Genomic DNA, 15,927 nt, shown 5'->3' with positions numbered 1-15,927 from the left:
TCTACAGGGAGAAAAAAAACCCTAAAAAGCCTCATCTTATTCTGGCAATTTTGGATACATATTTTAAAACTGATCCGGAAATCAAATGAAAAGTTATTGGAGCCCAATCCTGCTTGAGAATAAGGAGGAAAAAAGCAAAACCCTTTATATTTGATCACCATGGAATAAATTCAGCCACAGTCTAGGCAGTTCCCAACATTTGGCAAATTCCTTCCACCCATTTAATTCCACTGACTTCATTACAGTAGCATCCATTTATTACCAGGGCTGAATCTGGCCCTGTATTATTAAATTAGACAGTATTTGCACTAAAAGTGGTACCTAGACATTTAAATGCCTTCCTTTCATTTTCTTTGCACACATCTACTTTATTATAGCTTGTTATCATAAACCAAAATGGTGGTAATGAATTGGTTTTGGAATGAAGGACAGAGTTACAGTGCTATCTGAGAAAGGACACTTTGTGTCTGAAAGCTTGTCTAATATCTTTCCTAATTATACAATAAGTTCAATAAAAGATACTGCCAAACAAACCTTGCTTTTTTGGATGAAGTGGCAAATTGCCTATGGGACAAGAAAGAAAAGAGGAGCCATCTGGAGAAAAAAGGGAACAGAGAGCTAAAATCCACTACCATTTACACTAGTGCATATCATGGGTAGCATTACAGGGTGCTTATAAACGTGGTTCGGGTGATGAGGGGTAGGGTACTTTAATTAGCGCAGCTCCAAGATTTGCATTAATTAAAAGCGCCCAGAGTGTCATGTGTATCAGTGTTCCCATGTTGAAAAATGGTGGTGGAGTACTTTGAAAGAAAGCTCGTCAAATGAGCTTTAGTTCAAAGTGCCCCACTGCCATTTTTCAACACAGGGATATTGATGCATGTGACACTGGTGTCTGCTGGAGCACGGTAATTACTATGCTCCAGCAGACTCGATTAATTGAGTCTGCTCCAATGCACTGTAATTACAGTGCATCAGAGCAGTCTCCCTGCACGTGTATAGGAGCCCACAGGCATCAGTGGGGAAACTGAGGTATAAAATTGGTGTGAGACCAGAATTAGTTCCCAAAGTGTTCAATGCACTTTAGGATCTTTCAGAAAGACACCATGCAAGATACTACACACACTTTTTACATGGCAGAACACACATTATGGTATATACTTATCTGGCTCATTCCTCATCTGGTATACACTTATCTGGCTCATTCTTGGTTTTCACGGTTCATAGAACATGACAGGAGAACCTGAGGTAGTATGGAAAATGTGTTCCTTCTTCTGTAATGGGCACAAGTACACCCTGGCATCCTCTTGCCCAGGGCTGTCCAACTGGCAGTCCACCAGCTGCATGGGGCCTATGAGGGGTTAATATGAGCTCCATGGGCTTCTGCCTAGCCACCACTCCTGATGGCTCCATCTGCTATGGTGACTAGGTTCCCTTGGCTCCCCCTCTCTCTCCAAGCTTCTAGTTCCTGCCCCACTCATGCAGACAGGGCAATGCATCAAAAACAGGGCCAAGGAGGGATCTGAGCTGCTCACACTCTGCATGTAGTTGGAGAGAAAGGAGCTGCATTGCACATGGTGAGGGGGGTCTCCAAGAAGGCCACCCTGCAGTATGCACCCCATGCAGGATGCAGCCTGGGGGTTGCAGCCTGCAAAGCATGCAGCCAGCCGTCACCCAGAAGTTGAACTGCTCTGCAGTAGCATAACCAATAACTGGTGAGATCCCTGACTGCACACAGTTCTGTCTTTGAATCCTCAGATTATGACATGGAGTTCAGGGTATGTTTTGAGTACACAGGCCCTGGATATACATTCAGGCTCTTTGTGTCCTTGCCCAGACAGGATATATCTTTTTGACTGAATTTTCTTTAATATAATCAGTAATACTGGATAACTAGAAAAAGGATTTCTAAAAAAACTCGGTGAACTCTGTTCCTTCAAGTGAACTGTACCACGTTTCAATGCTAAATATAGCCCTGAAATCTCACCACCTAATAAGATTTATTTTTATTTCCTATTATATCTGATGAGGTGCAGACAACCTGGCTTTTAATGCTGCAGGCCAGCAAAAATACATCAAATTAAAAACAATGGCACCAGAATTATACTGAGAAGTTAGGGTTCCTTAGGTTTAGATGTTATTGCACTTCCACAGTGACTACTGCACACTGGAGATGGCCCCACTAAGGTCACAGCTTCCAAATCAAGTGGATAGAAAGCACTTGAACTGACACCATAGCTGCAGTGCCATCTTTGTTCACCATTTTGAGGTCCACTTTGCCCTTACCCCATAAAGTCTAAAAAACTACGATGCAAGCTACAGGCCTGCATTATTTATTTGTTTTTGAAAACTGGTACAGATACACTGATCCCCAAACAGGATAGTCTGCATGGGATTTTGCCCCTGCAGCCCTTTCTCCTATTCCAGATGGTTCTAATCTGGTCATTTCCTGCCAGAAGATAAGAAATATTTAAGGATGTGAGGAAAAAATCTGTCCCTCAAAAAGCACCCCAATTTCTTCTGGGTTAGCTGCTGCTGGTAGCCTGCCTAGACAAACTAACTTGGGGACTAACTAACTTGAGTGCAATCTTCTTTCTCAGCAGGGGTACCTGGCCCCAGACCAGAACCAGCTGCAAGCACTGACCTGACTGGCCACAAAGCCAGCTAGGCTGAGTATGTAAAGCCCAGGCCTTTCACTTGGACTCTGGGAGCACATACAGATGAGCAGGAACATCTTGTGCCGTTGCTACTTATCCCTGGGGAACGCCCATGCCATGTATGCTCTGGCTGTGTGGCAGGTTACCCCAGGTGGGGTAGAGGAAGCTGGGACCATTAACTGTGCTGGCCCCAGCAGCCTTACCTGGGGTTGTGGGAGTCTCAGAGAGCCGCAGTCAAGGTGCTCCTGCAGCAGGGAACCTGGCTGGCAGCTGGAGTGTGGCTCCAGCTGGCCAGGCTCCAGTTTTAGGTGGCGCATGCTACCGCTACATGTGCCGCCCTGCTTTTTTTGGCATGGGGTTTTTTGATTCTGGGATCTCCTGCGGTTAAACCCTTCCCCTCCCCCCATTCCCCCGTGCTGCAAGGTAGCAGCATGGGCAACACCTGCATGTGCAGTGGGTGTTGCTAAAGATGGGTCTGAGGTGCCACATACCACACATCTGCGCTAGTCTGGACATGCTCTGGCTGTGTAATGACTCGCACCCTATAGCAGCTCAGCTTGCAGCTTGCCTCACCCCTGCTCCTATGTTACTCCAGCCCTCGATCCCAGTACCTTACCCCTGATTATCTTGTGGTATATCTGGACTCCTGTGGTATATCTGGACTCCTTGAACCTTTGGCTTGGCTTGGACTAGAAAAGTGGACATAATTTTGAATTAGGAATGTAACTCTGACTATTGGTTTTGATCCCTTTGGTGTAGACTTGACTGCTGATCTGGATTCCCCCAAGGCTCAGGTACTTAGCTAATGCTGTGGCCCAAAGGACTGCTTATAACTGTATCCTTAGGCTGCTTTCAAAAAGTCTGCCCTTTTACAGAACACATTGTAAAAGCTGAAAATTAGTCCATGCTGGTGAACCCTCTCTAATGGCTGCAGCCAAGGGGAAGCTTTGAGAACATTTCCTCAAAAGAGAAGAGAGTCATTTCACACACATGCTGTGGGAAAATCAGATTTGTGACAAATATGCTAACCAAAGTTGTAACAAACTATTTGGCCAGGTTTATATGGCCTCACATGAAACAGCTTGTAGGCCTTAAACAAGGTAGATGGATGAGATGCCCAGATAAAACTAAAAAACAGTTGCCAAGTGACACAGCAACTTTTCATGACAGACCTTTTACAAATGGAGATGGGATACATGGTTTGCAAATGGTCTAACATGAAGATGATGAATTCACAATGCAACACAAGGCTCAAAACTGGATCTGAACATACCCAACGTCCATAGGGGTCAAAAAACTGGAGGTCTGCAGCTTTGGCCCTCAAAAAGATATTGGTCCTCAAATGGTAATTTAAAGTGGCCTTCTCTAATGTTGTGAGCTGTTATATTATATATGCATGTTTCCATTTGATACTGATGTGCACCCAAACTAGCTACAAGCAAAGGCCTCATCAAAAAGGGCCACAAGGTTGTTGTTTTGTGTGTGTGTACTTCTGTATTGTTTGAATGTTGACAAATCTAACAGGTATTGTATTTGAAAGTTTGTCTTTATCCCAACTACAAATAAAATATATCAGCCTAAAAAATCCTTGCCTCTTGCATAATTTCTGGACCATCACAGCTACAACATCAATTTTACACTACTGACAGATCTAACCTGAGACTGAAGGCTACTCTAAATGCAGTGTCAGTTTCTAGATCACTATAGAAAAGGAGGGGCTACAACAACAAAAATGATAAAAGATACTTGCACTTTTGTAATACCTACTATTTGAGGATCCCCACATGTTTTATAAACATTAATGCTTAGTATTTAGCTTCATAACCCCTCTGTAAAGCTAGTAAGTATGATCACATCCCCTTTCTAGATGGGAAAAACCATGCCCAGTGCTCTTTAATGGGCTTGCTCCATGCCATAAAAAGCTATCTGTAGCAGAACTAGTAGTAGAATGCAGGTCAGCCAGCTCCAAGACCAGGCTTTAACCAGGAGGCTGTAAATGAATCAATTAGCATTTTTATGTTGCTTTAGAGATGTAAAGTGCTAAATTGTTATTGGGCAATATCTACTACTAACAGCATTAGTTACACTGAAGACAAGGATTAAGCCTTTTTGTTAATAAATTACAATCTCTCTGGAGCTCTGTTAACATTTCCATCCAGAATCAAATTAAAATTCTAAAGTATTTACAGTACCATAACTAAGAGCTTGTCTGCAGATAGCCTGGAATAGTTATCCCACATTCATTTCTTGTCCTAGGGCTTTTAAAGCTTAGTTTGGAATTGGATTAAGGCAAAGGTGTCAAAGATACAGCACTATCATGTGGCCTGCTATGCTGTTGCCTGTGGGTCTCAGACTGGACCTACGTGCTGCATGTGGTACAGGGCCAGGGCTGAGGCGCACTGCACACAGTGCAGGGAGCTGGTTCTGGTGTGTACAGCTGGTCTGGGGCATTTATGGTGCCCACACTGGACCAGCCCTGCTCACTGGAACCAGCACACATGCCACTCATTCAGCCCACTGGGCCAAATGTGTTTGACATCCCTAGATTAAGCTAAAGCACACTCAGTGGGGAGTTGGAGTATCCCCATAGGGAGTGAGGACAGAATAGCTACAAAACAGAATTGAATTTACAATTCATACCTTCACTTATTTCACGAGCTTCCCCATTCAAATGTGTCCTAAGAGCCTTCTGAGTGTTATATTGTCTACATATTACCTGCAAAACAAGTTTCCAAAAACTTCCCTTACAATTTAACTGCAGGTCCTTATATTTCTTCTTGGATTGGCCCACAGCTTGAACAAGTGAGCCATCTTTCTCTTCTGCCTTATAAACCTGCTCCACAAAGGACTCTTGTCAAAATAATCAGGCCTGGGAAATGTGGCAGGATAATCAGGGTTTATAAATGCAGCCTCAGACTTGGATTCAAAGAGGAAATCCTGTGACTCCCTAAAGGAAAGACTCTCTGCCTTACCCTAATTTGCTCCTTAATTTTTGTAATTGCTGCACCAGATTTTAAAATGATAAACTTCACCTTAAATTACCTAAGTCCTGCCTCCAGGCTGCTATGTATCAGGAGTATTATTATAAATCCAATACCAGCATTCTGAATGATTTCCCTTACTCAAATATACTTTGATTCATCAATAGACTTCCGGTTCAGGAAGTGCAGGGAGTCTTTATTTAATCAGAGCTTAGCCCAGTTTTTAATTAGTGAGATCATTTGGGCTCATTTCCTGCAATGGTGAACTTGGTTGGGCACAGGTCACCCTTGGCTGTTGCATTAACATTTGAGATGATTTGCCACATCTCTGTTCACATGGCAATCAGTTCCCTCCTCTCTGACCAGCACAAGATAAAAAAGAAGACGCATGTTTTTATGCATTTCCATGTTCCTGGTCTTGGCTGACAGCTGCGAATTGGGTTCTGGGCGGTGAAAGCAGGTGAGGTTCCATCAGCCTGCTGTCACAGCTTTTCCCAATGCAAGTTAGGGATAGAATAACTCCCTCTGTGCTACTGAGTCTCATCAGGCTTCTAAACTGAGTCTCCAGAGGACTTCATGCCACCAGCTGGATTATGTTCCTGGATTTATACCAGACTCACTCTGTGTACCTGGGCTCACGCCTGCATCACTGTGGCCCTGAACTGCTCTGCCTGTAGGCAGAGTGCAGGGGTCAAGGAGTTAACAGCTGAAAATGGCTTTAAGCCATTTCTGCTCTCTCAGTAATGCTGAGATCAGCAAGGGCCTCAGTGATGCTCGAACTTATGCTCTGCAGAGCAACGAGTGATCCAAGCGTTTTCCTTCCCTGCCTCTGGTCTTACCTCCCACACATCTTGGCTCTAACACATCTGCAATGCTGGGTACTGGGATAGGGGTAGGGGGAGAGCTGCTCTAAGTTCTTGTGAGTGGCAGGGAAGGGCTGTTCTGTGGAGGCATTGCCTAAGGACTATTTCCTACCTCTTAAGGCCACTTTGTCCTGCCAGTTCGGTTTACCTATCTGTAAAATTGCAGGGATGCTGTAGATTATTAATTAATACCTCTAAAAGGACTTTCTTACATGGTTGTTTCTTCCTTTGATCTCCTGCAAAACACTTTCTGCTTTCCTTCCTTCTGCATTTCCTGCTCCAAAAGCATTTCCTGCTCTCACCCGCCCACAAGTCTTGTTCACCCCCAGTGGCTTCTAATTTCTGCACATGCACACACACAAATGCAAGCATCTACTATTTATTTATGCAGAGACATATTTCATTTCAAGTTATTTGTACAGTTCACTTCATGTAATGTATATTTAACCATTCTATATTGCAACTTAAAGAAAAAAGGTCTGAATAATGCTAACTAACACTTAATCAGAAACTTACTGGATACAGAGTTTTCCAAGTTGTGACTTGTGCATAAAATGTAGCCCTGATCCATTCTCAAACTGGCAAGGTGCCCACTGCTAAAGTTTGCATGGAGAACCACTTTCTGAACTGTCTTTTCCCTGCCAAAACTTGGTTGCTTTTATAAAATCTTTTTTTAGTTGCATTTGCAGGCAATGGCAAAAATGTTTCCATTTTTGAAGCTTTGATCTCTGTAGTACCCAGGAACCTTGGCCAGGGGAAATATCTGGTATTGTTGTGCTGTGAGCTGTCTGAACTTCTGTCTCAGTGAAAGAGAAGTCTGGATCTAGGACACTCAGTTTTTAATTATTAAAAAGAAGATGATGGTAGGCTTGGATTTAAGTCACTCCAATTAGACAGAATGCTTCTTCCTCTGGGTACAATGCTGCTGCTAATCAGCAGTAGAAAAAAGAAACTAGTAAAAATACTAATTATTTAGTAATATATACATATTACAGAAATGAGCAGAAGAAAAATAGGCTGCTATTTTTAGCGTCAGTGTTTCCCACCCTGTATTTTTCCATCTAAAATGCTTTGAATTCTATTCTTTCTACTTTCTTCTTTTGAACCATACAACAGAGGGAACTGGCCTATTTACCGAGACAGTTAATCTCTTTAAATGCTCTACCCTCAAACATGGCCTCTTCTTCCCTAGTAGAATCCACTGTGACAAGTTTGGAAAAAGTTAGAAAGGAGAGTGGGAATTTCCCCCCGCACTGGATTGTACTGTTATGGCAGCTACTTACCAAAGGTTCAAGCTCCTTGCGGTCTATGAGGTTGAGCTCTGTTACAAAGTAATAAAAGTGCTTGTAACAAGTATTGACATGGGCCTCAGCACCCATAATGATGATGCGGTCGAAATGATGAATGTAGACATGAACGAATACCCGGAAAAGCCTGCACAGGATCTTCTTGCAGATCTGAAGGAAGTTCTTTGGAAAGGGAACACCTGTGAACAGAGAAAGGTGGGGTTGTCATATTAATCTTTTTACCTTCCCAGAATAATGGCTTTAGCTTAGGTCACTGCTTTTTGAGTCTGATTGCAAAGTGTACCACCTCGTGAATACAAATGTTTTCCAGCAGTGGCACTGCTGTTCCACATGCTATTTGAGATTCAGCCCTTCACACATAATTGGATAGTTTTCCACTGACCTTCTTCACAGTGCCACCCTCCATAAAGATGGAAGAATCAGAGGAGGAACAGAGACAACAGAAACAAAGACTCTTTCATTCACTTTTTACCTTCATCTGAATTCTAGGCACCTTTTAAAGCTATTATTTTACAGAATGCCCTAGTACAGCTGGTGGAGCCATGTGGTTAACAGTTCCGGAGTCTCCAGGAGTATAATGAATAGGAATGCTTTTTGGTAGGAGACTCCAGAGCTACAGCAGTAGCAATGTTTATGGGAACAGCAAGATGCACTGCCAGTACACAGCACTGACAGATACTTCAAAATCCCCTGCATATAAACTTGATCTTGTGAGGTGCAATGTTTCTTTAGCTGCCCTTAGTATTCAATGAAAACAGAGGACTTCCAGTTACTTGTCAGGCCCTAATAAAGATGCAGACAGAAGTGCAGATCCCCCCTGTAGCTGAGAGCGCTTCGCAGAAAGTGTTCTGAGTTACAACACCCACCCCCCAACCAAACAGAAATTCACTGTTTGTTCCAGGGGGAGGGGAATCTAGCTGCTGTCTGCCAACAGACAGCCAGTTTCCCCTAGCAATGGTCTCTCCTCTCTCCCAGCCTGTCCCTGTTTCAGAATGGGAGGGGGGAAAAGGAGCACAGGGAGCTCATTCTAGGAGTCTGGAGCTGGAGTGTAGGGTGGGTGAATTAGAGACCCCCCCACTGCCACCTCCAAGGGGCCCTAATATATCCACCCTACCCTCCAGCAGGGGCTGAAAAAAGCCCAGACAAAACTCCCTCTACTCCTTTTTCCCCCTCCCATTCTGAAAGCAACTCGAGGCTGGCAGGCAATGCAGACAGAAGATGCTCTGTTTCATTGGCACCGTGTAAGGGGTGCATGTGGGCGCACGTGCACCCCATGAGTGTAGCGGTACACCCCCTGAGAAAGAGGCCAACGACGCCTGCGGGCGGTCAGTGCTTGCCACCCCCACCACTTACACTGTTGCGGCGTCTGCGGGTGGTTGCCAATTGCTGGTTGGCGCTCACCACCACCGCCACCGACAGTGCCGCGGCTGCCTGCAGGAGCTCCCTGCTTGCTGCCACCATGCTCCTGCCGCCAACAGCACCACCCCACAGCCTCTGAGGGCATACGGCGTTCATGCTGTGTTTTAAAATGTCTTCATTTGACCCTTCATGCAATGAGAGGTCAGATTTTTGCCTGATGAGTCATTTTTAAGTGGTGTGCAACTGTGCACTTGTGTTTGGTCACAGCTATAGACCATTTTCTGTGGCCAGTCAGGGGAAAATTTTCACTTCTGTCTGCATCCTTAAATGAGCATATGAGAAGCTATACCAAGTTATGGTCTCTGCCTTCTAAAATAAACTGAGTACCACCACTGAAAAAGGTGTTGGTGTGAACTCCCTCTTGTATTCACTATTGTGCGCCTTCCTTATATTTCTTAAGATTCCTGGTTTCATCAGATTCAAAAAGGTAAGTAAACCCCCCTCCCTGCCTCCTGGTTTGTAAAGGCTAATTAGGTTCACTTGAAACTTAGCCCAAGGCTCACCTGAAACTTGATCTACGTTCAAACACACCTGGCCCAAGCTTTAGGTTTGGAATGAAACTCAGCACCAGGAGACTACTCACCTGTCCTTGAATTTTTGTCATCAATGTTTCTGCACAGTGCTAATTAGAACCTTTATGGCAATCCCATATCCTAAAATTGAGCTACACTAAAGTCATCCTGACTGCCCACCCCTTTATAAAGTAGTTTACAGCTGCCATAATACTTGCATCACACAGCAAGTAGCAAGAAGAAATCAGCACTGTATAATATAAATTATTCCCAAGAAGAGAAGTGTTTTCTTGTTTAACTTTTCTTTCTTGCTTTTTTACTTTTAAAGAGTTTTTAAACATTTTTTTACCAAAAAATTCACTGAGACAGGAAAAAATACAAAGGCATTTATACAAGAAAATGTATTCCTTTTAAAATATTTCATGGTACAAAATATGTCTTCTTGATAAACAACTCAAACAAGAGGCTGAAAACAGCAAAGCACAAATGCAAAATCCTCCCTCTCTGTTTCTAAGGGCTTGCCTTTCATTGCCTTTGTGCCAAGCCCAAGAGCTCTGTCAGCATGTTCGTGTTTTGTGTACCAAAGCCCAGAAATCTGGTGACTTAGTTGCCTTAGACCAGCCCAAGCAAGTGCCAGAAAGTGCACCTGAGACAGAGAGCCTGATGCTTTTGCAGGGGGTGAGCTCACCGCTGTGCTATACTGCCTAATTTCTGGGATGTGGTGCATACAGTAGGAGCCAGTGAAGAAACATTCCCAGGATTGACAAGGAGGCAGTATTGGCAGTAACCTGGCACTGCTGTCCTCTCCCACAGCTGGAATCCTGCTCTGGGCAGCCACACTGCCATGTCTTTTTGCCAGAGTGGCAAGCTTACGCAATTTCTCTTTGTTGTCACCTCTGAAGTTTGATAGAACCAGAGAATCTAGCCCTGAAACTTTAGAGAGAGAGCTATGTATTACATGAGCATGGATCCTGGTTTTCTCTGATTAAAAATAGCAAATGCTCTGATAAAAACCCCAAATCTGCAATTAAAATGAAACACCACGATATATATAGGTATCAACTGAACACAATGTTTTATCGATATATGTACTATTTTAAAGCAATTTAGAAACCTACCAATGCCTCAATCACTAGAATAAAATGAATTATAAATACCTAAAAATTTTGGTACTTGATTTTGGGGTTTTTATCATGGAAAATCAGAGCTTCTCATGCCCCCTTCGCTCACCAAGATGCTGGTCCAGGCCCCTCACTCCCAAGCCACAGCTACCTGGGCCCTGCTGGGCCAGCTGCTGCAGCAGAGTGGAGTGTGGAGCCAGGCTCCCCCTCCCCCATGGGCAGTATGGCCAGAGCAGAGCCCATGGGGGGGTGGGGGGTGCAGGCTGCCTGCTGCAGGCTTGGGGGCGGGGGCTGGTTGCCCATAACTGTTTGCATTTCCATGGGAGATTTTGGGGGCATGGGTTACCTTGGTCCTCGGGAGTGCACACAGTGGCAAGGAACCACTCCCATCCCCCGCTGCCTGGACGAGCTGACGATGGCGCTGTCCTGCTCCCCACTAGGGCCCTGCAGCCACTCATTCCAGCCCCAGCCCCATGCACTCCCCAGCTGGGCAGCATCCCCAGCTCCAGCCCTGCCCAACTCCCTCCCTCCTTAGGGGGGCCTCAATTCCCCCCTGCCCTAGACTTACCTGTGGGAGCTGCTCTCCAGGCTGCCTGTACCCCCTGGCTGACTGCCCTCCTCCTGTTGCCCCCAGCCCCTTGAAGGCTGGAACTCTGCCAGCCTGCAGAGAGCTCCTTGCAAAAGAACAAAATCCATGTGTTTCTCTATTAAAATGAAAAATTCATGTTTTTTTTCAGGTAGAGAGAGAAGATCACGGAAAAGATCCCTAAGCTCCTCCAGCCCACTGACCACTACCCTACGCTCCTTATCCATGTGGGCACGAATGACGCGGCTCGGAGCAATCCCAGCCAGGTCATGGAGCTACAGGGATTTGCGAGCGGGGCTAAAGAGGTTGGGGGCGCACGTGGTTTTTTTCCTCGATCCTCCTCCATGACCATTTCAGGCTGGACATAAGGAAGAACTTCTTTACTGTCCAAGCCCCCCAGGTCCCTTCCGAGGTCCGTTCCAGCTCTAATGTCTATGTCTAAAAGGGAAAATCCATGATTTTCTCCCATTTTTCCATAGGAAATGGAAAACCCAGATCCATGTACATGAGCTAGTGTTGCCATCTCTCTATTTTAATTGCAAATCTCACAACATTGGGTGTTTCCCTTTAAACTCCAGATCCTGAAATCATGTCACTAATTGAGAATCTCAGCTTGCATTCAAAAATAAAAAAAGAAAGTTCATAGTTCTTGCAGTTGCATAGAAACACCTCAAAATATGACCCCAGGGTACCTAAGGCTCAAAAAGCAGGCAGCAAGGAAAACAGAACCTAACTATATTGTTTGTTTTTAGAACATTGCTGTTTTAAAGCAGGTTCATGATTTCTAGAGGCCTGTCTCACTGTGTTGAGTTGACAACACTGGCTTTGGTGACCCCAGCTAAACCAAAACATACCCTGAAAAATTCACTTTTTCCCCACCCTGAAAATATTTATCAGAAGAGACAAAAAATAGAAATTGTTATATCAGCTTATGGCTAAATTCATTTGAAAGATTTGGCACCTTTTAAAAATAATGCTCAAACCTGTTATCATCCAGCACATTATCCCAGGTTACAGATGTGTAAAGTGAGCCATTCTGAGGGTCTCTGCAGATAAAGGGGTGACTGCAGCATGTATAGGTACACCCAATCTACTTGCCACCGCATCTTTACTGCTATCAGTGCTCAGCTAGCTAAATTACCTCTCTAAAGCACTTTTTCCTCCTCTCTGCTCTCCTGTTGCCTGTGGCTTTTTGCTTACTCTGAAAAGGACCTAATCCAAAAGGCTACTGTTAACTTCAATGACCCAAGGCAGGTTGTCCCAAGAGGTGTTTTAGGAACTCCAAGACTGGATTTGCCAAGATACGGAAGAAGAAATACTTTTTCTTTCTGTCCTGAAGATAGTATACACATACTCTGAGGCTAAGGGATACATGTCCGACTACAAAGAAACAGAGAAGCACGCAAATAAATACAAACCCAGAAAGCTGAAGTCAGCCCCACAAGAATGACCATCTTCCTAGGATCCTCTGAGCATATATGAACCTAACTTTTCTGCCACTGCAATGGCAGAGCATTGGTGGTGTCCTTAGCACCCTTGCTTTTTCTCCATGGCATATTATAAGGCAGGGGTTCCCACAGTTTTTATGCTGTGGCCTGGCAAACCGCATCACAGCAGTCACAGCCAACTGCGGCCAGAATTTCCATCCAGAAGACAGGTAAGGATACCCCCACACCACAGGCAGGGGGGTGGGCCAAACCCTGTGCTGTCGTGGGCCCTGCAGAAGGACCCACGGCCTCTCTGCCCAGCTCTGGGGGGCTGCGGTATGCCAGTCTGCAGCCACTTCCAGTCCGGAAGCCGACCATGCTTTGGACCAGCAGATCTGTTGCGGCGTGTCACTGGGCTGCAGCCCGGGGATTGAGAACCCCTATTATAGGGCGTTTTGGTTTAGTTTCCTTTATGCACTTTGTGGCTGTGGTGCATGAGGGGTCAGAGTGGACTGTTCTTAAGACTCGGGATAAATGTTCACCTGCAAACGCTCAGTGGCTTGAAAAGTACTTTTTAGTCTTGGGTTACTAAAAGCACGTTTCAGGCTTGTGGAAGGGAGACAGTTACATTGTTCCACTGAACAGAAGGGGAAAATATAGATGCTCCACAGGAAATCTGTGAAGGCACATTTCATACTGTGGAGAAACAGACAGAGAGGAGCAGGCTAGCTCCCCCCGGACTGAGGTCATATCGACATGCCTCATTCAGTAGCAAGTCATCAGGAGGATAAGACCTGTGGAGTCTCCAGGAAAGATAGAAGCATTTACATTTGATTCACGCTGTACAGGATGCTGCACGATCCATCTCGACTCACATGCTGCATCCAGATGAGCAGGGGCGTGTACTTTGTCCTGCAGCACACATCCCTGCATGTGCTCTGTTGCGGGCTGTGCTCAGTTACTCCTGGCTCCCAGCCACACTATGTGCTGGGGTGGGGGGCTGGCTGGGGCACAAGGTGCTTCAGCATTGGGATAGCTGGCAGGCAGCCCCTGTGTTGTGGCATCTGCACCTCAACCAGCCAGGGAGCAGCATGTAGAGATGGGGAAGCAAGCAGCACAGGGCTGGTGCTCCCCTGTATTTGTGTGCCTCAGTGCAGGGATTTTGCTGAGGAGTGCCTCCTCACTGAGGCACATGGAGACAGCGGAGCTCCCAAGCTGAGGTACACTGCCCCTCAGCCAGCCATGAAGTGGCGCACATTGTGCCTCAAGACAGGGGAGTAGGCAGCCCTGGACTTGTGCTCCCCTGTCTCTGCATGGGAGAGCACATGTGTAGGGCCAGGACACAGGCTGCATCATGCAGGGCTTCCCACAGAGGTGCGTGGGTTGACCGATGAACCTGGGAACTGCACATGAGCACAGGGAGCCCTGTGCGATGGAGCCAGGAGGACCCCGTACCCTCACCAGCCCGGGCTCCACACTCCTGCTGCCCCACCCTGGGCCAGCCCTGGCCCCAGCGCACCAGCACAGGCCCACACTCTTGCCCAGCTGCTGCTGCATTCCCACCCACTGCCCCCTGCTACCCCCTCTTCACCCACCCACCACCACGGCCGCCCTTCCCCTGCCCCCACCTGCCGCTGCTCCTTGCACACCCACTGCCACTACCCCCCACTGCCTTTCCCCCACCCACTCCCACCACTTCCCTACCTGCAAAGCTGAGCTCAGGGTCGTCCCACAGGCGAAGGTGGGAGCACACTGCACGCTGGCCCTGCGGGAGTGAGCAGGGCTCACCCCCATGCAAGCACAGAAGGGGCAGCCTGGGGGCTGGGCTGGATACAGTGAATTGGTAGGCATCTGCCCACAGGCTGGAAGAAAAAGCCTGGTAGCCCATGGGCCATATTTTGCCCACCCCTGGTACTGAAGAGTGGGGAGTAGAGGGTGGAGTTAAACTGAGGGGGCTGTCCTTGGCCAGCAGATGCTACTGCTGCAACTGTTCCCGCTGCAGTGTGGGCTCAGGCTCCTGCAGCTGAGAAACAGGCAGTGATGCAGGCTCCTTGGGGCCCCTTCTGGAGCCCCATTTTGTGCTCCCCACAAGATACAGGACTGTGCCTCTGATGGCAAAGCCTCCTGGGAAGGGGGGGCATCATCCCTGCCAGCCTCTCCCCAGTCCCTTCCTCACCGATACACTGCTGGGTGTGAGGCTACACCAGCCCAACTCCTATGACCTGCCAGTGCAGAGCTGTATGTCATGGGAAAGACTCCTGGCGGGAGGTGGCCATTTTGGTGCCCCCTCTAAATTGGCACCGGGAGCTGGTGCCCCGCTTCTCACCCTCAGTTAGACTACTGAGTTAATACAAAACATTTGCCAAAGTCTACGGCTTTTCAAATGAAAACAATACAATATTTCAGATTAATGACTCAGCAATACACAGTGAAACCCAGACTGTGGGTAAAAAAAGTCTGTACATATTAACCAAATCTGTAGAAATTAACAAAATCTGACTGCACTAAATCATGGAGAAACAGAGCCACCAGTGTGATGCAGGATATTTTGTTTTGCACCTTTGCTGACTTGTCACTAAATTTATCAAGTCAAAATTTTTTACCCTGCTGTTCACAAAACAATTGTAAACTCAGGTAATTGGATGTGGGTTTGGGAATGAGGTGGATCTTGTCAGACTTACAGGACAAAGCTCCTTTGATTCCTTTTAGGTGGTAAATTCTCCTTGTGCCTACCTATCTTGTACCTGTTTCTGTTGCTCAATCCTCACTGTGTTTATGCTCAGCTCCACTGAAGATGAGGTGGAGGACGGAAAGTGGCCACACATCACCTGTCTGCTTCCCCAATCCCAGATTTGGTGGAGGCCAAAACACTAATATAATTTAGAGCAGGCTGGTCTAAGGTATGTTGCCCATAGCTTGTGACTGCAGCTGCCATTTCTGATATGATCCCCCCCATGTCTTACATGCTAATGTAGGCAGCACAGAACTGGTTACACCATCTCTGTCAAATCACTAGTGCTCTCTTTCTAGAAACAAATGTTTTGTTTTCCTGCT

General features: G+C 46.3%; 1 protein-coding gene across 2 annotated transcripts in view; it reads right to left on the bottom strand.

The window, feature by feature from the left end:
* Window positions 1-15,927, bottom strand: part of MOB3B (MOB kinase activator 3B) — a 176,458-nt gene that overhangs the window by 21,115 nt on the left and 139,416 nt on the right. For both annotated transcript variants that reach the window (XR_003094627.1, XM_006026075.3), the window contains exon 3: window positions 7,785-7,987. Coding sequence is in view for 1 of the 2 variants with exons in the window: in XM_006026075.3 (XP_006026137.1) it covers window positions 7,785-7,987 (203 nt within the window). In the remaining variant the exon portion in view is untranslated. The remainder of the gene's footprint in view (window positions 1-7,784; window positions 7,988-15,927) is intronic.

This window comes from Alligator sinensis, unplaced genomic scaffold (assembly GCF_000455745.1).
Source record: "Alligator sinensis unplaced genomic scaffold, ASM45574v1 scaffold940_1, whole genome shotgun sequence".
Classification (NCBI taxonomy): Eukaryota; Metazoa; Chordata; order Crocodylia; family Alligatoridae; genus Alligator; species Alligator sinensis.
The sequence above is the reverse complement of the archived record's forward strand: the minus strand, read 5'-3'. Positions and strand labels throughout refer to the sequence as shown.